General features: G+C 47.1%; 1 protein-coding gene across 1 annotated transcript in view; it reads right to left on the bottom strand.

Annotated features, from left to right (window-relative positions):
• OVCH1 (ovochymase 1) overlaps positions 1-14,933 on the bottom strand; it is a 30,300-nt gene extending 15,367 nt beyond the window's left edge. The window contains 14 exon segments of the mRNA XM_009883639.1: positions 668-722; positions 724-768; positions 1,670-2,113; positions 2,797-2,869; positions 3,285-3,465; positions 6,360-6,453; positions 7,484-7,614; positions 7,790-7,928; positions 8,840-8,921; positions 9,589-9,709; positions 12,049-12,234; positions 13,104-13,146; positions 13,149-13,189; positions 14,708-14,933. Of these exon segments, the coding sequence (XP_009881941.1) occupies positions 668-722; positions 724-768; positions 1,670-2,113; positions 2,797-2,869; positions 3,285-3,465; positions 6,360-6,453; positions 7,484-7,614; positions 7,790-7,928; positions 8,840-8,921; positions 9,589-9,709; positions 12,049-12,234; positions 13,104-13,146; positions 13,149-13,189; positions 14,708-14,933 (1,861 nt within the window).
• Positions 14,934-27,269: the final 12,336 nt, after the last annotated feature.

Below are 27,269 nucleotides of genomic sequence, written 5' to 3'. Positions count from 1 at the left end.
AGCAGGAAAGAAACTTTTGGGAAAGAAGAAAAGAGAGAGAGCTGGTGCAGGGGAACAGTATGACAATGGGTTCACATGGAGCACCTCAAACAGGTTTGATCCACTCATTTCTCTGCATGAGAAGTTGAAGAACAGAGACCTCTTTCTTTTGTAAGATACCCACCACTTTCATGTAAGCAGACTTATTCACTAGTATATGCTACCCTTTCTCTAGCGCTTTCTCTGGCGAAATTTATCCTGCAGACTTCTGAATGTGGTGCTAATTATATCTAAGGTACACACAAAAGTTCAGTTCACAGTCTTGTCCCAAACTATTCTGCCCATCAAAGCTTGGGGCTGGGTAGGCATTTTAACCAGCAGTTGTTTTTTAGTGAGAAAAGTATCTGTCCAAAGATTATATAATCAATTTGAGAGCCAGAAGTGCTAAAAGCAAATCTTATGCTTCTGAAGCTCCCATCCCAATTCCCAGTAAGCTTTGCTTAGGGGAAAGGCATGAGGAAGAGGAGAAAGCGGGGACTTTCTGCAGGAAGTCACTTGGATTATTTTTTTTTCCCCTCCTCCCTCTTAAGTTGCTTCAAAAAGTCTACCAGATTAAACCTCAATGCACTTGAGATATTCTATACAAAGGGGTTATGTTCAGTACTCACCTCACTTAAAGAAAACTCACCTTTCATTGGCAGTCTTATCCAGTCCAGGGAAATCCTCACCCTTGAATAGACCCCCTGGTTTCTTTGGGCTGGCACAGCCAACAGCCCAGCTGACAATACTCTAACAAGTAAATGGTCCATCTTCCTTGTTGCAAGCTAAGGGGCCACCAGAACCATCCTAGGAACCAAGAGAGAGGAGACTCATATCTCATTTGGCCTCTGCACTGCAGTTAAGAAGAGAGCTGCTGCAGATCACATTTGCCCAAGAAAAAACCTTGGTGCAAGAACAGGGGGTGCAGCTGCTGGTGCAACTCAGCCCTTGGCTGGAATGAAGAGACTGATTTAAAGGTTTGCTGATCAGCGTGGAGTGAAGACTGAGCACAGGCTGCAGACAAAATATGATTGAATAGTGCTCTTTAGTGTTACACATAATTTATTAGTCCACCATAAGATTGCGGTATTGAGCAAAACCCACATTTTAGCTTGACAGTGCCTCAGTCAGAATCACTTCGCCTTTTATTTACTCAGCTGTTCTTACCTGCTTGCCTCATGATTTCAGGGAGATTAGTTAGTTCTTGAATAGTGCTCTGAATACAAGAGTTTTATAAAACCAATAGAAGTCTTCGTAGCTGATCTTAACAAAAGAGTGCTATGAAAGGGTTTCCAAACAAGATACAATGGGAGAGTTTCAGTGAGATGAGAGATGGGACTTGGGAATGCAAGGGAAGAACATCTCCTCCGCAGGTCTCATGAAAATTACAGCCCAGAGAAAGCTTACTAAACTCTGTGGTCCCACTTCCAAGCAACACTGCACATTGCATGTATATCCCATACAGATTGACTGTGTCTATTGCTCTTATAAGTACCGTCCACTCCAGGGACAACAAGTTGTCAGAGCTTTTAAATGTGACTTGCTACATGCTCTTCTCCCCGCTGTGCTCCCCAGTCCCTTCCCCTACATGGTTTGCTGACATCCATATGCAGAATACATTCAAGAGCACTCCCCTTTAGTTTTACCTCACCTGACAGGAGTCCTGGCCTCCCACAGAAAGCATCCTGGCTGTGATCCCTCCAGGGTGACTAAACTGCTAACTTCTCTCATAGATTTCCTTCTCAAGTACGGCCACTCATGTCTGCTGCAACCGCCTAGCTCGGCTCTCATCTGCTTGGGAAATAAATTTGAGGTTAGGTCTGGGCAGAAGAATAAAATACGAGATGGAAATGTAAGTTCTGCTCATAATAGGCAAACATGCAAAATCAGAACAGCCACCTTCTTCAATGGTCCCCCATCCAGATGCAGTGCAGAAGGAAGAGGAGGATAATGGCTCTGTGCTGTTGGACAGACACACTTGCCTCACAGCAGTGTTATACTCCAGAGGGATGTCTGGCTGCATCATGGCAATGTCAGAGTCATAGCTCAGCATGTCAAAGTGTGGATGCACCACAATGGTTTTCACCTGTCTCACCTCTGACAAGGGCAGAGATGTCAGGGCAGAAATGTAACAAACTGCCCTCTAAGCACAACCAGAAAGCATACTTGTAAAGGAAGAGGGCAAAAATCTACAAGCCATGACCAAGCTCAAAATAAGTCATGAAAAGAAACAAACAAGATGCAAGGACTTGGAAGACAAATCGCCCACTTCCCCATTTTTCAGTTGAGAAGATTGCTGGGACAGATTACATAGATCTCCTGAGCCCAGAGTGAAGGCTGACTGCTTCACTGTGCAAACATGAGCCACTAAGGTTTTGCAGAAGACTAGTGTGTGCCACTTGTGCTTCTTTTCCACATGAATTTCTTCCTCCTCCCCATTAGGAAGAAAGAGTCGGCAAGCTTTTTATAGACAGATATATTGCTCAACACCAAGAGAGTAAGATGCCAAGGACACTCAGTCATCTCTGTTAGATTTTAAGACTTTTTACTGCTAGTAATAAGAACCAGATATAAAACATACTTCTATAAACTGCAAGTTAGCTGAATGAAACCAGAGTTACTGGATTTCCTTTCTCATTCCTCAACCTGTGGTACATATCAGTCATTTTGCCTTGCTGTCAATACTGTTTTATCTGTGCGGGTAGATATGTTTCGAGAAATGTTGTAGTGGCAAATGCACCAAAGTCAACATTTTTAATTACATTGCTTGGTTTTTACCTGTTCTGTTGAACCTCTCAGGGCTCTACCATGGTTTCCTGCTGTCACAGTCCAGTGCAAGGGTTTATTGGATCTGTATAATGAAAGCAAACATATTGGAGCTACTTACAGTCAGCCATACAGCTTCCTTATTCAGCAGTCATACATCCCTTCTGGCTCTTCTCTAATTAGTCACTTATTCCCAGGACTGCCGAGCAAGAGCTTCTCACCGCGACAAAAGTGTTGCATCAGTTCTGGCTTTGCTACAGTTCTGATAGCAGACAGTCCAATTAACTTTAACGGATCTCCTACAAGCAAGACCAAACTGTTGCCATCTCTAAAATCAGTGATCATGGAGGAAGGGCAGAAGGAAGGTTGCATAAAGGACATGAAGGTGTGAATATAATTTATAGCTCTCCAGCTGTTTGTGCCCCAGCCTGGAGGAGCAGGAGGAGCCCACAGCATGGGGAGAGGAGCAGAGGTTGCCCAGGTACGCTGGTCACGCTCACAGCTGCACACAGTGGGTGGCTGTCAGCAGCCACGTGGGGCTGATGACAGCCCCATTGCACTGGTAGTCTTCAAGGAGCTTCAGGGTGGCATGCCATGGCCAACAGTGAGGACAGGCCTCCTCAGCCCTACTAAAACACTTGAACAACCACTGGGGAGTAAGCAGGGGAAAGCCACCGGTGTCTGCAAGAGAGCCCGAAAACTAGTCATACTTTCACAGGCCAGTTTCTTCTTTTCCCAGATAACCTCACACAGTAGGCCAAAGACTCGGGAGACATCAAACTCATCTGCTCTGTCTGGAAGTGGTGGGGGAAGGAAAAACAGATACATGAAAGCTTGAATCCTAAGGAGGAGAGCACTTCAGAGAGCAAATGAGGTTCTGGCACTGAAAGTAGGTTTCTCCCATCCTCTACCCTGTGTCCCCACTCCCAATAGGCAATGCACGCAACCAGAGTGGAGAGGACGTATGACACGTACAGAAAATGGGAGATAGGGCACCTGCCTATCATTTCATCCTGGCAAAAAGTGCACAAAAGGGGACCTGAGGTCAGAAAACATCTGCCTCACTGCATAATCCTCTTAAATGTTGGAGGAAAGCTCTTCAGACCAGATCAACTGAGGAGAATTTAGTTTCTTTACCTAAGGGGACATCCTTCAGAGACAACATCGATGCAGTAGTTAATCCTGAATCTTCTCTTCCTTGTCTGCAGAAGAGGAAATAAGAGTTAGCTCTGACTTGCGTTAATAGCTCTGGCTTGTCTCCTCCAAAAAAAAAAAAAAAAAGAAAAAACAAAAAAGTCTAAGAGTCTCCACTCTGGAAGGGAGAAGTTATTCGTCCCCTCAAGCAGCAGCTGGCACACACATTCATGAAAGTAGAAAGCAACAATAGCAGACTAGACCCCAGAATCAAGACTCTCCTCTATAATGAGATTTTCAAGGGGAATATCAGACTGGCAGAATTAACAAGGCTTCTTGTTTCAGGTAACAGAAGTTATTAATCTCATTTCTTACTAAGGGAAAAAAAAAAAAACCAACCCACCCTTGATTGATTCATCTCCCTTATACAGGGAAGAGAGCTCTGCCACAAGTAACGATTCTGTTTTGAAGTTACCTTGACAGAATGCAGCAGGATTAGCCTAAAAAATAAGCTCAGTTGTCTAAGAATAGCTGCAGATGATGCGGACACTTTTAGACACACCAAGCATCTCTCTACTAACCTGAAAGAACAAAAATGAACCGGGCTTTGAACCCTCTAAAGCTGTTCTCCCCATCACTTTCAAAATGTACCAGCATGGTACAGTATTCCCTGGACTCAGCACTGGTTTGGGAGTTGAGAATCCACAGAGATTAGCTGTGGAAATGAATAAGAAGCTGTATTTCTAAGATGAGAAATGTCATCCTGTAAGCACTTGTGGCTTTAGCTAATCTAGGTTTCCAAAAAAAACCCAAAGCCTTAGAGTTTTGGTGACTTTCTGATTAAAATAAGAACTTCGGCAGAAGAGGTGCCTGTAAAGCAACTGTAATCAGTGACATCAGTAAGCAATAGCAGCCAGAATTAATCTACTACAGCTATGCTACAGGTACACAAAAGTAATCTTAATTTTCTCATAGTGGAATTAAGAGCAACCTTCAATAGACAGTGTGAATGCCCTTCATTGCACAAAAAAAACGCCACCAACCCACACTCAAGAACTGTATTTGCCACCATTGAGGGGGGCAAGCAAAGTCTCTCTTGAATGGTTTTCATGTACAGGTTGAGGACCTAGAGAACAGCTGTTAGACTTTTCTTCCTGTTGAGAGCACTCAGTTTGCATAGCATCTGCAAGTCCCATAATTTCAGCTGGACAGGAAGCTTGCACTTTATTCCAGAGGAACTTTCCTGTAGGAATCTGAATTTGTGATGGCAAAGCTGTGCTGGAAAGCATCGAGTAAAACATCCGGGATGCTGAAAGCTCTCCCCTGAAAGGTTCCAGATCCAAATTTTTCAGCCTTCTTCCCCCCACTTAAATACTCCTTTCCAATGGAAACCAGATTTCTTTTCAAGGAAACTAGTGTTAATACTTATTCGGCATTTGGTAAACATGCAAGTAAATTATCACCACAAAATAGATGGAAGGGGGGGAGGAAGTGGTTTGCCAAAGATCACTTGTCAATGGCAAACCCAGGACAATCCAAGTCTCTTACCCAGCTTATTTGGTGTAAAGAGCAGCACCAGCTCCTCACCACTCTACTCTGTCTTTTGGTTCACATACAAGCCTGTAAAGAGGTAGCCAGAACTCAATTCAAGTATCTTCACTTCTGAGCACCAGATTGCTTTTCACCTTAAGAACAGATATCAAGCTCTGCTAAAGTGAGTGTGGTGTGTGGAAGCATTTTTTTAAAAAAAAAGCTGGGGTGTTACAACATGCTTTCACTTGGTCCAAGCAGAATGAACATCTGGAAATATAGGTGTTTAAAAAAGGAAATTTAAGAACATCTATTTCACCAAAGTTAAAGATTTTTATATTAATAAAACTGAAGCAGATTTAGAGTGAGGAATTAAAAAATATTTCCTTTTGAAAGTGAGGGAAAGCAATGCCTCAGGTTAGCAATTTTTCATTAATGAAATTCCAACAGAATTAGTTCAATTCATAAAGAATTCATACCCGTTTCAGTGGAATAAGACAGCCATCAACAAGCACTCTTTCACTACACCTTACTTTGAACATTTGTTGTCTTTAGTGATGCTTCGAGCAAAATTGCTTTTCCTCTTTCCTTTGATAGAGCAGAGGCCTGATCCAGCAGCACACGCTTGTGTGACCCGCAGTCCCACATCCAGCCCTGCAACACCAGGTGGCTCTGCACAAAAAAAAAGCATGGCCTTGGACCAGGAGGTGGGATCTCCTGTGCCAAACATGCACTTGGCCACATCATGATGGGCAAGACAGAGGGGCAAGCCTCAAGGCTATGGCAGAAGCCCTTACATTGCCCTCTCGGTGGTACTGAATAGCATGTTACAGAGAGGGCGTATTTCGGTAATAAAATATGCCTGTTTCCACAGAGGTTTCTAATTTAAGTCTGAAACCATTAGTGCTCACCCAACTGGTTTTCTTCTTCTTCATCACTGCAAAGAGTAACTGCATCATAACTGCAGCCTGGGCTGAGCTCCATAGCAAAGTCTTCAAACTCCAGCTGCAAAGCAGACAAGCAAGAGGAAATCATTGAGACTGAAACACTTAACCCTCTTAACCATGAGCTGGAGAAAAGCTAGATTTCAGAAGAATATGGGCACAGCTTCCCTTGGTGACTGTGTCACATTTTGTATCAAAACAGTCCATTGGCAATCTTGGCCTGACTGCTCCCTGCTGTGCAGGGCTCCAGAGAGGTCTGTAGAGGATGAGGCTGGCCTAAGCTTTGTCTTCAGGCATGTCAACTGTCATCTTTACTGCAACACTTAACACCTGATACTTCTGAACGGTCAGCATCCCATATGGAGTGCCCTTCCAAGAGCTTTTCCTTCAAGCGTGGAGAGTGGGTGGTTTTTCCTTTGTTTTTAAACCAGACTGCAAGTTCTCACACCAACAGAGCAGCAGCAACCCAAGCAATACGTCTGCATCCCCTCGAGCATCCCTAGGTTTAACACTGGTTTTCCATCCCTTAGCCAAGGCAGCAGGAGAGGAGAGATGTCGCTGCTTTGAACAATGTAAATGGCAACATGACTCATCATGGACCGGAATGCGCTCGGTGGGATGCTTGCTGCACACAAGCAGCAACAGGCAATAAAAATAAAGAGAAATGCTGGTGCTATGAGTGGGAACTATTATCAGGCAGCCCATGCACAATGAGAAGCAGACACTTTCTTATAAGGAGTAGCTTGTGGGGTTTTGACACTGCCTTGAGGAAAAGGCTGGCTATATTGTTTGCAACACACTCACCACTTTCCCTTTACCCTCAAACCTGTGATGGACTTCAAGGTAAAGCTATCTTGAAATGAGATTGGTGCCTACAGACTTCAAGAGCTTATGACAGTCACAGCCCCTCCATACATGAGTTCGGAGGTGATGTCTAATTGACAAAATATGCCCTGCAAAGAATCGGTGACCTGGAAACCTTGTAATTTACAGTCTTGCGTGTCACAGATGTTTCTGACAGGATTTTATTGAATCGCTCACCTGAACAGTTCTTAGTGCAGAGGTTTAAGTGCAGTTTCTCCTTTTAGTACTTTTACGACATACTCTGCTGGAGCTTCAATGAGCCAGTGGCACTTCGTGTTCCTGGGATACAAGCCAGGGTAATTAGCAGTATCAATCTTCCCCTCTTCCCCTAACATTGCAACAGTCCCACAGCCCGAACCTGCAATACGCAGATGAGACAGGAGACAATTTAACAGATGGGATTATACAGTACTTTTAATAAACCCAAATCAACAACTTGATTTTTAAGGAACCCAGGCACACTAAGGACAGTTATTGTTTTAAGGGGGTCAGAAAGGAGAGGAAAGGCATTTCTGTAGTATCAGCACAGTCACCTCCTTCAGAGTCCTTAAAGGCAGCTGTGAAAGTGAGCTTGAAGCTGTGGCCAGTGTTGCTTCTGTCGGAAACAAATATAATGGTGACCTGGTCCAACTGGCGGCAGAGGGGCTGGGAAGACATCCCTGCGGGATTTACCTGAGGGAGACAAGGAGTTGGTGGTAAGGGTAGGCTGAACATACATTAGTTCAGGCAAATCTTGCAGTGGTTCATTAGGTGAGATCCCATTGAGGTCTCTTCTCACGCTGAGTGGAGAGACTATTTGGCTTTCATTGCCTATAAAATATTTAGAGGCGGTGCAGAGAAATTAAGGAGATGGGACTTCATCCAAAACAACCAAATATTCCTAGAGGATGAATTGCGTGGACTAAGGATTAACATTATTATCAACACTAATTATCATTAGTACTAAGTTAGAGTGGAGAGGCAGCCAGTATTTGCAGGAAATGTTTATTCTCTATCAAGTCAGTATTAAGCACACTTTACAGAGGGACAACAAGCCACTTTTCTTTTAGTCTCATCTGTACAGTTACCCAATAATCTGCATTCTTGTTGCGCCGCATAACCAATTTTGAACCAAGGAAGAGCCAGCCTTTGAGCTGTGTTTCCAATGCACGTGATGCTGGCCTTGCTAACACATTGGAAACTCGTCTGGACGTGCACCAGCTAAGCAAGGCTAAACACTCGGTTTACTCTGGTACCCAGGATCCGTAAAGAGTAAAATAGGTATATTGGAGACAAGGCAGAGGGGGCACAGAATTACATACAGCTGACAAACATTTTTGAGATGCCCACCACACTGCATTAGATGCCAACACAAATACAAACGTGTCCCTCAGTCCCACCTGCCCTGCTCTGTTTGGATGTTGTCTCTAGCTCTTTAGGTTCATAGTGCAAAATACAAAAGGCTTCTCAAAGTCAGCTAGAATTGCTGTTCTTCATGACAATGAATGACAAGAAGTTACACCCAGTAACCCTCACTCAAAGGCACCCAGACTTACTGATCAGCTCTGTTCTGTTCAAATAGAGGGACAGTCACGGTCACATACCATTTGGTACTCTACATCTAATTTGGTGAAATGCATCAAGATGATTTTGTCCTCTGGCACTGTTATATTCCACGTGCACAGGCTAGAAGTAAGCGACAGTAAAGGCATGTATCTGCATGGCTGCGCTTAGCCCTCGTCAGTCCCACCGTGGGCTGAGAGTCTCCAGTGACTGCTTTCTTGCAAGCATGCACCAGAAGCTGACAACTGATGTCACCAGCTCCACCTGGTAAATTTTACCATCTTCCCCTTTGGCATAAGCCATCTGGGAAGAGAATTACCAATAGCAGAGGACTGCTTTGAACTTGCTCAGCACCAGGCGGAGACTGATGTTTCCTTGATAGCTTTGTGCTGCATGACTGACACACCACCAGCCCAGACCATCACATTCCCCTGCCTCCTGCAGGAGCTGAAAGCTTCCTTGTGTGAGCTGGCATCGATATGGCCAGACCAGTGGATAAAGGGTACAACAGATCTCTAGCCAGTTGCAGCCATTCTGTGAGCGCGGCTTGTACAGAATCTGTATTACAAATAGACTTAGTGTCTTCCTGCCTTCCCCCGCAGTGTTATGCTGTCCAGCAAGCGTAGCTGGGGATTGGCATTGCAGGGAACACACAGCTGCTGTCATCCAGATGCTGCTGACAGTGGTGCCTGGGCCAGCGGTGGTTGGGGCTTCCGAGCCCTGGGAAACACTCCAGTGGGTGCCCCAAGGAAAATTCAGTGTTTGACTACTACAACCAAACTACAGTTACCTGTTGTCAGGGTCATTATCCTCCAAAGCCTGGGGGTACTGAATGTGGCTGCTTTCTCCAAAGAGCGGGATGCCTTGGGAAGTGCACTCTGCTGGTGCAGGGAGAGGGCTTGGCACAGCAGCTATGGAGAGAAAAGGGTTGTATGGGGTATTGCAGTACAGGCACTATCGGTCAAGGCACAGGCTACGGCACTGCAGTTGTTTCAAACACAAAGCACTTGACATGCAGCTGAGAGGAGCCTCAGATGAGAGCACAGAATTTCTTTCCCAAAGTCCTGCTTAAAAATCCCCAAACTTTCAGGAGTTGTCCCAACGACACAGTGGGCTCACATCCACTCAGCCTGTTAAGAGCTGACATGGCCACTCCAAGCTCATTTTTAATGAAGCACCCCTTTTATCTTGGCCTTCCCTTCATCTTCTATGGGCATTTGGTCTGTGTGAATCCCAATAGCTCTGATTTACAAAGGGTAATGCACCCACTTTGTAGCCATGTGGCTTCTGCTCCTTGCAGTTACTGCTCCCAATTAAGAGGCACCTTCTTAGCTGCAGACAGTCCCTTTTTGAAAGCATAATCATTAAGGATCCCTAGCAAAGCCATAATAGGTTGGGTATTAGTTAATACCAACACCTCGGCTTTGATGGCTATGACAGAAATACCACCATCTCTTTTAAAACTCGTATTAGCCCTCTAATCATCTGTATAGAAAAATACAAGTGGCTGACGGGGAGTCGCTAGACCTGCGCCTAGCTGTAAAAGGCACTTCTGATAAGCCGCTAAAACCTCAGCACTTAATATAGTGCCCCCCTTCCCATATGCATTCACAGTCGGTTTTGATGAGGAGATAACCCCCTATCAATCCTGCACGCCGTTTCAGGAGCACAACAGCGCTTCAGATGTCGAGCTGGCAAGCGCTCAACGCAGGCTTTTATTAGAGCAGGGCTGGTAGGCAGCGCTCGAGGGACGCCTCGCCAAGCTGGAAGGGCTGTGTTCAGCCAGGAAGAGGGCCACTTGGATGGCCTTCTGCTTTTCCTTCAGGGGATGCAGGGGTCAGACCTTCTATTATAACTGGGTTTCTGAAGGGGGACTTACCTGTTTAAACTTCAGATTTTGCCATCCCAAATTAAAAGATAATATACCTTGCTGCTAAATTCAACAGAACTGCTGTGGGTGGAGGGGAGGGGGGCAGCAATAGCAGAGCAATTTGGAACCCTATGGTGCTAAACAGACAAGAGAGGGGAAACAAATATCCCAGTAGTCACACCTACCCGGTGTCTTGTGCTGGGCAATGAAGTCCACGAACACAGCCACCCAGGAAAAGATGCCTGGCGAGCCCCGGGCCATGGTGCTTCTCTTGAGGGTATCCCACCCTCCGGCATAACCCACCCCCCAGGACGCCACACCAGCCAAAGCCCAGGTGCTGCCAGTGCTCAGACAAGCAAGGGGGCTTCCAGAGTCACGCTATTTAGACTCCACTGGGGAGGAAAGGTGCCATTTGCTCCTGTGCCAGCAGCATCGACCTTTGACGGTGTTGCATGACAGGCCAGCTTTACCACAGAAGCCAACACAGCCTGGCTTGCTTCTCCCCAGTCACGGGGGCCTGGCACCATCCCTGCTTATTCAGCTATGCTTGTTTAATCTAAAATGCATCAATCTGTTGTTTCACTCCCCTGATCTGACTTGCAGTTTGGAAACCTGCTGTTCCCGTACACAAACCCCTTTTTTTTCCCCATGAAGAATGTAAAAATGAGAGCCATTTCACTAACATCAGCTGCAGCACTGCTTTGAAAATCTTCACACAAGGTCTGACAGAGAGCAGGGAGCTTCTTCCCAAGCTGCTGCTTGGTTAAAAAAAAAATATTCGTGTAAGTACACCCCAAGGAGACTAGTGATGGCTCAGTCAGCAGCCTTCTCTAGGGCAGGGCAAGACTGGGCCTGCTCACATTGTTAGGACCAGCAGAGAAGATTTTGGCACTGAGCAAACTCCTCTATGGCAGCCCATTGCCCAGTGGGTCTGAGTGAAGGTATCAGAAGTCTTGAGTTTGTGTGAGGGGACACCAAGGGAGAGGTGGGAACTGCCTTCTTTCCAACCTCCTGGTAGCATTGCCCATGCCAGGCTCCCTTGCCCATTGCCTGGAGTCCCACCACTGAAGGTGCCTCCTGTTTTTAGCAGAGGTGGTGGCACCTGCGTGCAGAGATGGAGGTCCCACTGTGAGCAAATGCCCAGGGCAGGTCTAGGCAATGGAGCAATCATGCTTCAATCTGCTGCCCACACCCATACTCCCACCCACAAAAGACTCCTCCTGCCTTCTTTATCCTGAAGCTCCTTGTAAAGCCGTTGCTCAGCAGAGTGCTAACAGCACTGTCAGTGCTGGTGCTTCCCTTTCTCCCCAGGAGAGAAGGTTTTCGGGTGGAGGGGACAAGCCTGCTGCCCAGCAGGAGCCAGGACAGACAAGCTGTTACCTTGCACGCGTTCCCTCCCGCTGTCAGGAAAGCCAGCGCGCAGCATGGAGCCCCGCACCGGTGGCAGGTTCCTGCCCCTCAGCAGCACACCGCAGGTCTGGCTGTCGATGAGGGGCAGCTCCACCTCCCGCAGGACAGGAGCCAGCATCCCAGCTGCCGTGGGAGCAGCCAGGCCACGTCCAGCATCTGCAAGACAGCTCACCGCTCTGGCCGAATGATAGCCAACAGCCCTGTCGCCTGGGAGCCACATCCACCCCTTCCCCACCACGAGCGGCTGGGGGGTCCCACCCCATTTGCCTGCCCGATTTTGAGGTGGTTTGGGATCACCGAGCACAGCCACCTAGGCAGGTGATGCATTGGTTTGCCCCCAGCCAGCTCAGAGAAAAGTGCCTCAAAACAGGGTCAGAGCAGGTCATTCCCCTGCAGGTTGGACAACAGACATTGCTTTCTTCTCCCAAGCACCCTGCCTACAGGGCTGGAGAATTTCAGGGGCCACGACAAAGCTCCCAGTGAGCTTTAAGCATGAGAGACCAGCCCTGGCTGGGAGACAGCGCGCTCTCTCCTGGGAGAGCTGCTGGGGAGTGGGAGGCAGGGAAGTCTTCTCTGTCTCCTCTACTGTGGATGAGCCCCAACCCACTGGGGATGTAAAAATTAAAAGCAACGTTCACAGTTTTCTGATATCTAGAGGAGAGAGTATACCTTTTTACATACAAAGGAACTGTTCCCACTTTTGTAAGACCTTGTAAGGACGGCTGTGCTTGTGGGAGGCTCCGATACTCACACATGAATATGCACAGCAGCACTGCGAAGTGCAACCTTCCCTAATGCGCTCCAAGGTCCCACGCTGCAGGAAAATGCTGATCTGCACATCCCTACAGGGGCCGTTTCTCTGACAAGCAGAGGAGACCCGATGAGCAAAGGGGTACTTGAATTTTCCATCTGGCAGGAGTCACCTTTTCTTATGTTTCTATTTCTGAAAGAAAGTGGCTCCTTTCCCTTATCTGTCACCCTTTATTCCTGCAACCGTGACCAGAAGACCCTGCCATTTGACTCACCCTCGGACACCTTGCCCCAGCCACTGGCCACACAGCCTGGAAGTCTTCAACCCTGTGGGGAAGGCAGATGGGCTGAACCTCATCCCCTGCAGAGGAAAGGGTGCACAAATGAGCGCATGAACCCCATGCTTCCAGGACCACGTCTGATTTACAGGTACAAACAGCATCCTTCACATCACACTGTTCTATTTCTCCCCTTCCCAAAACACCACAGTCACATGTGGGTATCTATAAAATGACATACAATCTGAAGGTAGTCACATGTAATTGAATTTTTACACGAGGCAAATTTGGAGAGAGAGATCGGGAAGATTGTTAGCTAGCTTTGACTGTTAACTGAAGCAGAAGGATACTTGGGAAGGGGACAAAAGAAGAGAGGGAACAGCATGGCAGAGACACGAAGACCAGGTTGCCTCTGTATTGGTCTCATATAGTGTGGGAACAGGCCGGTGCTTGTGAGAAAGTCTTTATGTCATTTTCCCCAAAGACCAGTGCTAATCAGATCAGAGGAGTTATGCAGGACATGAAAAAGGTTTGTCTCAGTTCAACCCAGACTCATGTTGGTTAGTTTTTCTTTGATATTGGGGAAAAAAACGAATCACAGTTCTCCTTGGCTGCCTTGACAGGGCATTGGCAGTGAGCAGCCTTCAGAAGGGCTGAGCAGGGAGCCCTGGAGTTCCCTCAAGGGTTGTCCATACAGCTCAGATGCTGTCAAGCCCAGTTCATGGCTAGAGACGCATCTGTTTAGCCACAGGGTATGGGTACCCAGGCATCCCTCAAGAAGCTCTCCTTACGCTGCCTGCCAGGATGTCTGAGCCCTGAAATGAACATTTCTTGGGTCTTATTTCCCTTATTCCTGCCATTATGGGCAAACCACAAAGCTATCGCTGCCTGAACCAGCGATTTGAGACATGACAGTGACAGAAGGTTATTTTATGTTGGCTGATCTGCCATCTGATGGTGACAGGTAGTCATGGCCAGTTGGCTGTAACCCATCATAGCTCTATACAACTCGGGGAACTGCCTTTGAAAATCCTAGGAAGTTAGAGATGTGTGCCACTTCCCCGACTCCAACACCCTAAAAATCACCTCCAGAGGCTTTGCCTTTGCCTGCAGAAGTACTGGGAGCGAGCAGGTTTTAACTCAGCCTGCTTCTCAGCGGGCAGGACCCTTGCAGCCCCTTGCCAGCTGATAGCCCAGGGCTATGGCCAGCAGGAAGCCAGTGGCTTTCCAGCAGCTAGCTGGGAGCTAACGTTGGCACAACGGAGCTGAAGGAAACTGCGCTGGTACAGCGTGTACGAGGGGAACGCAAGGGCACACAGGAATCTGGTGCACGAAGAAAGCATGGGCATAGCCAGAGCACAGACTCTGACCGAGGGACAGACGTCTGTGACAATTAATCACAGCCTAGGACAAGAATTAACCCAATTGTGTTACTTTGATAAGAAATAAAGGCATAACTGAGGGGACATTTCTCTAGCACAGAGAGCACGAGAATGGAAGGAAGAGGGGTGTTTTTTCTGGACCAGAACATCAAATGAGGGCTTTGCCTGCGTAAAGCACCCTACCACAGCAGCAGCTCATCCCCTTGGGGTCCTGCTTACCGTACTGGGCTGGGTGCAGCAGAGCCACATCGCAATCCATGTAGTGCAGCTGGTCGAACGTGGAGTGGATGATGACACGTGAGACAGGGATGCTCTGCTCCTGCCTGTCTGCCCACTGGAGGTGACGCTCCCGTGCTGTCACCACCAGGGTCTTCAGGAGTTTCGTGATGGAAAAAACTAATGCCAGGTTGACGAGGGAAGGGGCTGCTGCCACAAAACACACCATCTCCTGTGAGTTCCCACCCTGACGCTGAGGTTGCAACCCCACAATGTGCTCCCGCCTCGGGAACTAGGGCTGTCCTTCACCAACAGGACTTTCAGCGGGACTGATTTCGCATCACAACGATGCAGAGGATCCCCTGAGCTCCAGCTGGAAAAGCTGGACTCACTTTTAAATGGATAAATAGGCTTCTTGTTTCACCTGTTACCCATCAAGCCATTGTCTGTACCCGGGCAGCACAGAGCTGCCAGAAGGCCAGGGAAGGTGCCAGCAGATTTCATTGCAGCCAGATTGGTACTGGGAAAAGGACAATTTATTTTCACCTTGGGACTCACAGAACCCCTGTGCCATTACCTGCAGTATGGGATCCTAAAAGGCACATGAGAAGCCTTAAAAGCAATGGGAACTGACTACCAAAGTGATTTTGGCCCCATAAGTGCACTGATAACAACATTAGAAAGGAGGATTTAAGAGATGAGCAGAGGCCCACATTTGAGAGCTTTGCGATTATTTTAGGCAGCTATGTGTAGTTTAAATTAACGCTAGACAAGTGTATGCTCATTATGGTTTTTCTGCATGTTTTATAAGCAATATAATATCACAGTTAAACTTAGAGCAATCAACTCCAACAGTCAAAACACCTTTCAGCATTTCTTTTAGCGATTAGGTAGGTAGCTGTGCCATCAGAGCAGAGTTGCCCAGTAAATAGTTGGGGAGCAGATCCCATCTTTAGCAAACCAGGTCTTTAGCAAAGGAGTTTACTCTCCTCTAGAGACCCAGCCTGTGCACTGGCATGTGCAGTGGGACAGTTTTGCACTCAAAGGGAGATGTGAATTGTGTTCATTGTTCCGCCTGGTACCAGGCACTGTGAGAGCCGCCCACAGGAGCTGCACAACTCATCTGTGTTTCAGCTGTCAGCATTTCCCATTACTGACTCTCACAGCACAGGGTGCAACACAGCAGCAAGCTCGTTTCAAGAACTTTGCAATTAGGACTGATTAAAGGTATTCCTGTACTATTATCAAAATGGACAAAACCCAGACCTGAAGCAACTGCCTTTTCACTCCAGAATATGTTCATTTGACAGTCCAAGACACCCCAGTGCTCAGACAAGGGCATTGAAGTCTATTTATCACTGATTTGCAGTAGATTTATAGATTTTTATTTTTTTTTAAACCCCTGCCATCAATGTCTTCTCTAACCTCCAGGGGATTGCACCCCTTCACGAAAGTCCAACTGCTGGGAATTACCACCACACTATTTCACCCATGCAGCCTTGGGGAGCGATGAGTCCAGGCAGCCTGGCTCGAGGCAGCTGGCAGGCACACACTTTATTATGGCTGCCAGCCCTGAAGTGCCGCTCCGAGCATTTTGAATCAAGGTATGTGAGGTACAACCAGAGCCTTTGCTACAATGCTTTCTAGTAAATTAAGATTTATTTTTTTTCCACTAAAGGAAACCCTTCCTCTCATTTTCTAATCACTGTCACCCATAAGTAACAGACCCACTAATGGCACAGCTCAGTTTTAATCCCAGGAGGCTCTTTACTGGACCTGGAAAGTTCCCACACTTCCCAGCAATGTCTGCCACCAGGATTGCCTAATGATGCAAACACTGCAGCAATGGCAACATAGGAACAGCACTGGCAGCATAACACTGGAGAGTAAAAGCACCAGCTAGTTTTGCATTGAATAGAGAAACAAGGAGGTGCCTCATTATCAAGGTTAATCTTGCACATTGAAATTTTTATACCATAGCAACTTTCTCATTATTCAACATCAGTCCTCAAAAATGATGCTCAAGTTGAGCAAGAAACAGATGTGAAGCTGACGGGTCTGCAATTACATTATAATGGATTATAAAAGGGCTGGCAAAGGGGCCACTTATATCATTTTCCCTGCCCATTAAGAGGTCTGTAGCATGACCTGTAAAGCTGGTCTTGCATTAAAAGTACAGAGGCCAATGTGACTGCTAGGAGTAATGGGACAGTTGCCAGGGCTGCTTTTACCAAGAAGCGGCGGTGCTTCTCCTCCTGCTTCAGAAATGCTCCTCTGTTTTTTGCGCTGAACAGGACATTTGAATTTGAGTTGCAATCTCCCTGTGTGGAGGAGCCCTCCCCCCAGACCATGAGGAGAAACATGTGGAAACCCAGCAGGAGCAAGCAGAGTGCTGGGGGGTGCACGAGTTGCTCGAGGACCCATGGCTGTGGCAGAGCACTGGCCCCACTCAGCCCCAAGGGGGTCATTTCCCTGCATGACCTCACACCTGGGCCCAGGAGCTCCTCTCATCCTTAAAGGAACTTCTGCTGAAAGAGCTGTCAAGAGTGATTGAGGAGGTCAGGTTGACTTACTGCTCCAGGTCAACCACACAGTGATCAGTGGTAACCACATCTTCTCAGACCAGACCACCACCTGGAAATATAGATGGCCTGGTTTGAAGGACACCTTCAAAGAAAGGGTCAGGTACATTTTAAGATGATGTGACTCCTGTTTCCTCCCAAAATGTGAAATAACAAAGATCAGCCCAGCCCGGAAAACAACTTTTTCCTTCCAGTATTAGGTTGTGGGATGCCCAGCTGTCTGGAGCCCAGAGGAGTAATTTCCAAGCCTTGGCTGACCCTTGGCAGCCACCTTCAGCCCCAGTGGTGCATGAGAGGAGTAAGACTCTGGAGCACACCAAATCAGAGGGGATTGGACAGATATCTCATTCCTCTTCCTTGCTTTCCCTGCCTTCTAGGGATTGATGCTAGCCAGGGGTCCAGAGGATCCACCTCCCTGACCCCAGCATCCTATCCTCTCCTCTCCCTACACCACCCCCTCCTTTGCCTTCCTGCCCTTCATGCTACTATCTGCATACATTTTCAGGCTGCTGCATGCACAGGGATTGGGTTTTGGGGAGAGGGAGGTGGCAAATTCTGTTTGCCACGGGTGCCAGTGTTTGCTCTGGCAACATGCAAACAAGTAGTACTTTTCTAAATAGAACCGTGCCCTGCTCAGTTACTCATAAAACATCATCAGTCGTTGCTCTGTGCTTTTCCTTATGTGAACACAAACCACCAGGCAAGGTGACTTTCCTCTGCAGCGGGAAACCAGGGACCTTCCTTTCCTACCTCTACAGCCTCTTTCTATACCATAAACCCCAACAAATCCTCAGCTGGTGCACACCACAAAAGCTCTGCAGCTGCATTAGCTCACACCAGCCAGACATCTCATCTCAACTATTAGATCAGCTTATTCCCTCCCACTGTGGGAGGGGAGGCAGCCAGGGAAGCTGGGCAAGGAGGACTTTTTGTCCGACTTCCACCCCTGAGTGAGCAGTGTTCAATGACTTGAGGGTGAAAGAGAGATGCTCCTGCCTCTCCTCCCTCTTCCCCAGAGGGAAGGCAGCACACTGCAACACAGACCTGTCAGGGCTGGCCCCCAGGCACCGACTCTCTCCCAGAAATGATCCAAGAGAAGAATCCCAGTGGCAGAGCATTCTCTGGGCTCTTCAGGTAAATGGGACAAACTCCACACTTCAGGCCTACACAGAAGACAGAAACAAGAGCGTTTCACAGTGAGACAATCCCCCACATGCTCAAATGCATCACCTCAGGCTCTTCTGGCAGGTAGGGAATTAATGGGACAAATCCCAGGTGTCACAGCTTTCCTGGCTCCAGCTTGAGCTCAGAGCTGAAGGCAATTATATGGGGATAAATGAAAACACACTGAAATTGCATTTCTTGATAAGAAGCTGATGTGTGCAAAGCTGAGGTCTCCTGTGAGGTACTTTCATGATGTGTGTGCACAGTCATAAAAAAAAAAGCAAATTTACATTTAATCCACTAGTCTAATTATTCTTGATGAAATGCAACTGGGGCTTACAAAGTTAAGTAACAAATGCAACAGGTTACAATGATGCCACCAGACTTTACTCAATGTTTATTGTTTCAAAGCTTCCACACCTTAAGTGCCCTGGGGCACTTAACCTGAGCAAGTAAAGTCATGAAAGACATTGTCCCTGAACTGACAGAGCTGTGCTGGCCCAGCACTCCATCTTGGCTTTGGTCTGAAGTACATCACAAGGAGACAGAGCTTTCTCACATCACTTTTGGCATCGATTGTGTCTCAAAAACATGGACAATGAGCACAGGGAAAGTTTGACTTGGAGCAGGGTCCGGCCAGGGACGGCTGGCTCTGATTAAGTTTTAGATGCTTCACTGAACTGTGCATTCTGAGATAAATTCGTGGCAATCACATTTATGTTCTCTGGGAAACCCCTCTCAGCCCGCAACCAGCAGGGAGGGATGCACACACTGACAGGCCTGCCAGACCACATGCCGGGCGGAGGAGAGAAAGATGTGCTGCTCCCCTGGGTCAGCTCCGAAATGTGATCATCACAGCAAAGATCACACAGGAGGGGTGATGCCAAATACTAGGGATGCAAAGAAAAAGAACTGATTGCAACTCCTCATACCAGAGGTCTGCTTCTCTAGGCTGGGTGGTTTCAGGAGAGGGGTAACATCAAGCTTCTGGCTCCTTTGCTGAGAAGAGGACAGCAGCTCTTCCTCCACTCCCTTCAACTGACCCATGCCTGCACTGGCTAAAAATGACTTTGTTAATCACTCCTGTCCAATGTGTCTCTCATGCCAATAGGAGGAGTCCCCTGCCTCTCCCAAGCCAAGGCTGGGATAAGAGTTCAGTTCCCAGCCATGCAAACATAAGCAATATAATGCTCATTATTTAGAAAGTACTTGCATTGTGTTTGCCCCGGTCAGAGCCTGGAATAATTCACTGGAGTCACTAGGAGGCTGAGTCTGGATCCAAAATGTTACCAACTATCACAACGACACCTCCTCCAGCCCTCTCTAACTTTGGGTCCTATGTCCACTGTGTAGACTTGAAGGCAGTAGTACTGTTTTAACCTTCCCATCAGGTTGGCAGGCATTAGAAAGCCCACCAATCTCTTATACCACATGCCAGTGAGCTGAGAAGCCCATATCTTTCTCCTCTACCTGGACAGCCAACCACCCCAAGCCCTTAGCAGCAACAAGTGGGACTCACCCCACAAGGTTGTGGGGATCCTTGCAGCACTCCTGGATGCAGAGGGGCTGCACTCCTCGCTGCCCCATTCAGCCCAGCCTCTCTCTCTCTCTCTCCCTCCCCTTTTTATACAATTTTATCATATTCCCAAGGACGCTCTCTGGCCTCAAATCATTTGACTACTGCAGAAAGCTCAGGCACAAAAATCAGGCACAATTTTCTAAGCCATTGACCAGGACCAAGCTGTCCCTAGCCCATGCTGCTGACCAGCTTTTCCAACAAGAGACTTTGGTGATTATTACTATAGCAGCAAGTCTGCTAGCAAAGTAGAAAATAGACTTTATCGGGGAGGTAAATGATGGAGAAAACACCATTCCCTTAGGTGTGGAAAGAAATAGCATTAAGAACAGCAGAAGGACCGGTATCATATTGGAGCATGATAGGAGGGATGGCAGTGAGGTGGTTATCCCATCTCTTAACCCAGCTGGGCAGATCTTTTTAGCACTAGCTTCATTACCATTTCCTTCTCTTACCTATAAGCATCCCTAGGAAATAAATTTTTACATGGATGTGGGAGCAGGCCAGACAGGGAGTTACAAATATGTTAGCTACTGCAAGATGATGCATAAGAAAGATTTGAGAACATGGTCCCACTTATTGCTCTCCTAGACACTTTTCTGACCTGACTGCCCCAGGGTCACCAGGTAGCAAACGCAGCAGGACCAGGCCATTTCTTTCTTGCACAGCCAAAGGACCACACCACAGCTGAGCAGCCTGCATGGGGAATGTCTGACTTGCCACAGCAGCCAGGAGAGGGCTGTGCCAAGCAGCGCTTTGATGGAGAGGGTAAGAAAGGCTTCCAGTCCCAGCAGAACTGCAGCAAGGCCACCCCAAAAATCACTTACCAGGGCAAGAGCATCAATCTCCAGCATGATTTACGAAAACTGACTGGTTATACTCACCTGTTTGGTTCCCTAAAAGAGCAGATAACTCCAGTGCTCCCTGCTGTAACCCCCACACTGGGGCACATCTCCCCACAGCCCGTGCACAGGACTCACCACACGAACAGGACGGGACACCAGCATCAAGAAGAGCCCTGCACTCACCACGGCCTAGGAAAGTACCCAGTGCCAGAGCCTGGCCTGGGCTGTGCTAGACACAAGAGAAACAACTTTCCTCCATTCCACCTAATGAACCCCTTTAATAGATGAGAAGGGCCAATTAGTTTGGGTGGGTGAGGCTGCAGAGCTGCGAATCAGGTGGGTTTGGAGGCTCTCCAGCCATGTCTCACTGGGGCTCATCAGCTCCCTGGGCTTTCCTGTTTGTTGTTTGCTGCCTGCTTTGCACAGAGACAGCAGCAGAAGCTAATGTTCCCCCTCACCATTCCCACCAGCCCTGAGCTGCCTTAGCCCTTGAAGTTTGAAACAAATCTCATTGCTTTTGCAGAGGAGGGTTAGCACAGGCAAAGGCGAGTCCAGCCAAGTTCCTCGCCCTGTGGTCTCTCCTTGCCCAGGCGAGCTGGGAGGAGCATGTTTATAAGGCATGGTGGTGTGTTTGCCTCATCTTTCCCAGAGAACACCAAAACAGTTGGATGCCTCTAGCAGCTTTTCATTTCTGAAGCAATACACAGGGTTTATGGAGAGGCTTAGATAGCTGCCCTAAGGATGAGAATTATTTGACCTTTTTTCCAGAGGGAGCTGCTATCCACCCACTGCTAGAGCAGCTAAGGCACGGAGCTGCCTTTTCTTTGGGGCCAGGAACTGCAGAGCCCCCCAGGTGCTGCGGTGCTACGAGGCACGTGGGGCCTCAGTGTCACCCACAACGAAGCAGACATCTCCGCCCCACCTTGGGAGCTGCTCAGCAGCCTGGGGCCTATGTGGCCCGGAGGAGGCGAGCGCTGCCCAGCCTGTCCCCCTTTGCCATGCCACTGCCGGTCCCCATGGGCACTGCCTGCCCTGTTGGCCAGCTGGCAGCAGGAAGGCCCATCTCCTGGGATAACAACAATGCCAAAGGCCCATGATATCTGTAGGCAATGGAGGGAGGCAAGACCATCATGCTGTATTCCTTATTCTGCTGAAAGGGCAAGACCTGCATGCTGTTCCACGGGACAGGATCCAGGATCCTGGCCGTGCATGTTACTTCTCCATCAGTACAAACGAGGACGTGGGCAGGGGGACATTGGTAGCAAGCTCCACTAACAGATGCTGCGCTGTTGGGATCTGGGAGAACTTCAGGGTGTATGGGCTGACTTCAAAGTGAGCGTGCAATTCCCCTTCATGCTACAGAGGGTTTTGCACACACCAAGATGGCAGGAAACTCTATGGCTTGTGTTCAGGGCTTTTGATTCTCTTTGAAGTCCATTTTCAATGGAAGCGTTTATCACCATCATGATCCCTTGAGTGAATCCAAGCCCCGGGAGCACACGGGAGCATCCGGGAATGTCTGCCAGGAAGAAGGGTATTAGAACAAAATTAGTTTTTTCCTTAATTTATGTTCCATTTTTCTCTTTGCACTCTGTAGAACTGACACATTCCTGACATGTATAAAGCCTGACATGAAGAGCTTACGCCAGTATAACATGTCCAATCATCAAGACCGTGTAAGCTCCAGCCCTCATCCTTTCTCATGTTTAGGCTCCAAAAAATGCCTGCTCCAGTATTTTTATATGGCCAGACTCAAATACATGTGCTGCTGCATAGTTGCTCCTACATGACCAATAACTGGGATACCTTGGGCAGTAAAATTTAAGTCAAGTGGAGTATGAAACTTTGGCCCTTCCACCTCCAGAAGAACTTGTTCATGGTTGGTCCTAAGGAACAGACTGACTCCATAGTCAAGAGAACAAAACCAGACACAGCACGCACTTTTCTTACTTTTTATATAAAATAGACATTTACATACATTTTCTTTTGCAAGACTTTGAGCGTAACTCTTTTATGTGAAATCTAGCCATAAATCCCACAGTGAAAAAAGCAAAGACTTTGCAAATTCCTGTACCACTGACATACATCCAGCTGCTGCTAAGTGTGAATTTATTTTTTAAAGATTTCTAATCCACGGGCTGTTTTCTTGTTTGGGTTTTTTTTTGTTTTGTTTTGTTTTGTTTTTTTTAAAAAGATATGCACAACTGATTAAAAAAAGATACAGAAATAAGAACCATATGAACAACAGGCAATGCAAACAACTCCCGCATGAGAGGAACACGCAGCGTGACATCCACTTCAGGCAAAGATTTCTACAGTAATACAATTGTAGAAGCCATAACTTTTACAGAGGATACCACTGGGGGTATTTTCCAGAAGAAAAGAATTTTCAGCAAGTCAGTACAAACATGGAAATGAACTTTTGCACAAAGTTATCAAGATTACCTGAAGCAACTTTGCCACATTGGAACACTAGTGAATGCGAAGCGGTTTTTCCTTTTTTTCTTTTCTTTTCTTTTTTTTTTTTTTTGCTGCTGGGTTTAAATGTACATGAAAGCAAAATGGTGCATTTTGAAATTGCTGCAAAAGACTGAAGATTGGGGAAAAAAAAACCCTCTAAGGGCTAATTTTTTCCAAAGACTGTGCATAATTGCATATATGAAAGATAGAAATTGAGCACTTGGTCAACTTAATTACATACAGATTGAGGAGACTTAAGCATATACCAACTGTTTCACTGAGTTGGAGAACAAGTGGGCAAAATATCATAGAACTATATTCTAAATCGCCTAATTATTAAAATTAGAATGACAATTATCTTCTTTCACCAAATATTGTACACCATATCTGGCCTGGTTTCTATAACTGTTGAGAAGCTTTGATAGTTTTTAGATAATTTTAGGGGTGTCCAGCCTCCCCTGCAAGTTAGGCTCTTTATTTTAGATTTTTTTTTACTTAGACTTCTTCTACCCATGTGCATGCAGGCACACACCCCCTGCCCCATCCTCGTCGAGATCTCTGGAATGAAGGCTATTTGCACTGCTGCATTCACTTACTGTTTGGCCAAAACAAGTTGCCTGCACATTTATAGGAAAATCTAGTCCAAGGGGTCTCTGAGAGAGAGAAAATGTTCCGCCCCCCCCATCATTTATCCCGGGGGATGGAAAAGGAATGGAAGCCAAGAATGCTGGACTTTAAATAAGCAATAAAAGAAAACAAAATCCATCAGCTGAAAATGTTATTCATGGGGAAAGGAAAAAGCAACACAATTATTAAGTTTTTCATTTAGGATTAAAATGCACAGTGAGTACACGAGAGTCCTGTCTAACCAGCTTTCTGTTGATTCTCCACTTTAATATTGGCGAGCACTGAGGTTTAGCCAATGCAACTTGCAGAGAGAGTGAACTCTCCCCCACCAGGTAGAGCTTCAGCCATTTATTAATTTGTAATCTCTGCTAACCATGCTGAGCACTGGAGCTGGCAGAAAGCAATGTATTTATAACTCATTATTTGAGAAGCTGTGCAATGCTAGAGGAAGAGGACATTTCCTATGATTAATTAGCATAATATCCAGTTTATCACAAGTTAAGTCGCTCTATTTATCTTTCACAATAGCATTCCATTTTGGTGGAGGTAACCCATTTCATATCATAGTCCATTCTTCTTCTTCTTTGCCTGCAATAAACCTTTCACAAGATTAATGTCCTGAACAAACACAGCATTTCAGCGTGGACGCCAATGAGACAGGGAGTCTGCTCAAAACTTCACAAGGGTCTAACTGCTTTGGTAGCTCAGGGTCTGAACCATCCTCCAAATATGCTGCCAGTGCACAGATTGTCATCCTGCACAGTTGGGGTGTAAAATGCTGGTTCAGGAACGGGGGGTTTGTGACTGAGCCCTCCTCTCGCTGTAACGACCATAAAGCCAGCTCCAAAATGTGGAGAGTCGGCCTTTCGGCATGTAAACATAATCTGGTTCAGCTGGGCTTAAACTCCGTGGATATGTCACCTGCCTAATTCAGGCGAGTGGATGAACATACGCCATGCCTTCCAACCAAATCGCCTCCCGCACCGGGAAGAGGGCCTCATCTTTCTACGATATTCTGCAAGTAAGGCAGTGTTGCAAAGAGGGCAATCCTTCTCCAGGATCTGGGAGGGGGGCACCCAAAGCTATGTTACACGTTTATACATGCGCCAGTTTTAGGAGGTCAAGATGACTTTGATCAGGCTCTAGGACAAGAACGAGACAATCATTTCTACCAGGTCTCTCAGGAAAGACAAACTAAACTTTAAGTTAAAAACACATAACCAAGTCATCCCCCTCACAAAGCACTGCTATAAAAAATACAACTTCTTTTATATTTGAAAAAATATGTTTTGCTGGCCACAATTTAAAGCCACACTGCTGTGGGGCTTGTAGAATATATTGTATTTATTTAATATATCTTTATGAGACGAAGTTTGTAGCTGATACACATTTTTAAGTGAGACGTATCTCCCCCACCCCACCCCTATCCACCACCCTCCGGCTCACCGTCAGAGCACTCTGCAGACGCGTGCTATAAAAAGGGGCTTTGCACGGCACCGCTGCAGGGGGCTGCACCAAACACCGCTCTGCCGGCCCCCAAACCTGCCACCACCCAGTGGGACTGCAGGCAGGCAGCCAGCCTGGGCACACGGGGCTTTGGTGAAGGTGTCCCCAAGACAGGGTCCCCTCGCGGAGAGCCAGAGAGCTTTACGGTCCAGGTACCTCTGAATACGCCGGTAACGAACCATCTACAACTCCGCAACGCATGGTGGGGAACTGACTGCTCTCAAGAGGCCATTTAAGCTTAGGGTTACCCATCGCATGGGACTCTGCTGGTGCAAACCAATCTCCTTCCAGCTATCCTGGCAGCCCCAGGGCTGTGCAAAGTCACTCCCTCCATGCATGGCATCCAGCAGAGTGCCTGCACTGGGGACCTGCAGAAACATCAGGTCAGCAAGTCCATGGCCGTAAAAGTCGTGTGACAAGACAAGGGTTGCTGATCCAGCCCCAGGCCCTCAAACCCATCCTTGGCCCCAGAGAGGAAAGTAGGCTGCTTGGACTGGGGGAAAAAGGGAAAATTCACCAGCCAAAGACTTGCTTGGTCTTGGTCCCTGCTGCTCCCTTCGGACTAATGAAGCTGATTTGAAGGGAGAAAGACCAGAAATGTGTGTCACCACCTTCTCCTCCCAATGGTCTGTCCCTCCCACCAATCTTAGGAGCCAGTCTCTGCCCAGCTATAGGCACTGGCTGGTCTCCTTGGCCAGTGGGGACCAGTATCTCCCAAGTCCATCCTCGTCTCGGTGGGCACACAGCCATGGCTCCAGTGGGTCCAGAAGCCCTAGCAGGGCAGACACTTGTGCCAGCCTGGACTCCCTCTGAGCTCCAAATGCAGCTGGAGTCATGTTAACAATTTGTTGGTAATTTGACCACCAATAGCAGCTAGACACTGAGCTTTTTAAATAAAGCCAACAGAGCCACCAGTGCACAGCTGTCCCATCACACTGAAAAAATTTGGAGCTTGCTGAGGTGCCAGGGCCAGCACCAACTAAGCCTGGGTGCCATGTGGGTTACTGCCACACAGGCTTTTCCTGACAGACGTGTATCAAGGCATCCCATACCTCATCTGAACTGTCCTTTACTAATAATTGCAAACCCCGGGCTGCTCTTCCGCAGCGACTGGCCACAACCAAGCTCAAATATTACAACTTCTACAGCAGTTTCCTGCTGCAGTAAGAACAAACTGATGACGTACCCTTATGTCCAAACCCAAAGGCAGTGGAACCAAGCACCATCCCACCAATGCTCTCTGCGAGCTGGTACAAACCCTGGTGGAAGCAGCAGAAGTTCTGTTACTGCAGTGGCAGTTTGGTCCAATGTGCTCTGCAGCCATTTGCTTTAGGAACGTCCTTAGGGGGTTATTCAAGCACGCCTCGGTGGTCCTGCTTTTTTGTAACTTCAGACCATACAAATCACAATGCCCAGCCATGTAGCCAGCTGTGAAGAATACTGCCCAATTTGTATAAAACAGAGAAAATATATTAATTATTTTATTACTATAAGTTAAATAAATAAAGCTCAAAAATAAAAGCCCCAATTCTGAAGAGATTTTTTTTTCCCACTTCAGTATTTAAAAATATAGATTTATTACTGATCAGCTATAGGTCATTTTCTGTATCTTTCGGGGGAAGGGATGAGAACACTTTGACAAAGAGTTTTGTCAGTGTTATCACCATGATAAATGGGCTTTGTCCCTGCACACCCATAAAAAAGCCTCCTTAGTACCTTTCCAGCCTAGGAAATCTTCCCTAATCTCTCTGTAGCTTTACTTTACCTCCTATATTGATCAGATTGGTTGTTTGTTTTTTTTTTTA

The sequence above is a fragment of the Charadrius vociferus genome, unplaced genomic scaffold (genome assembly GCF_000708025.1).
Source record: "Charadrius vociferus isolate BGI_N301 unplaced genomic scaffold, ASM70802v2 scaffold304, whole genome shotgun sequence".
Classification (NCBI taxonomy): Eukaryota; Metazoa; Chordata; class Aves; order Charadriiformes; family Charadriidae; genus Charadrius; species Charadrius vociferus.
This window is presented reverse-complemented; position numbering and strand designations above follow the sequence as displayed.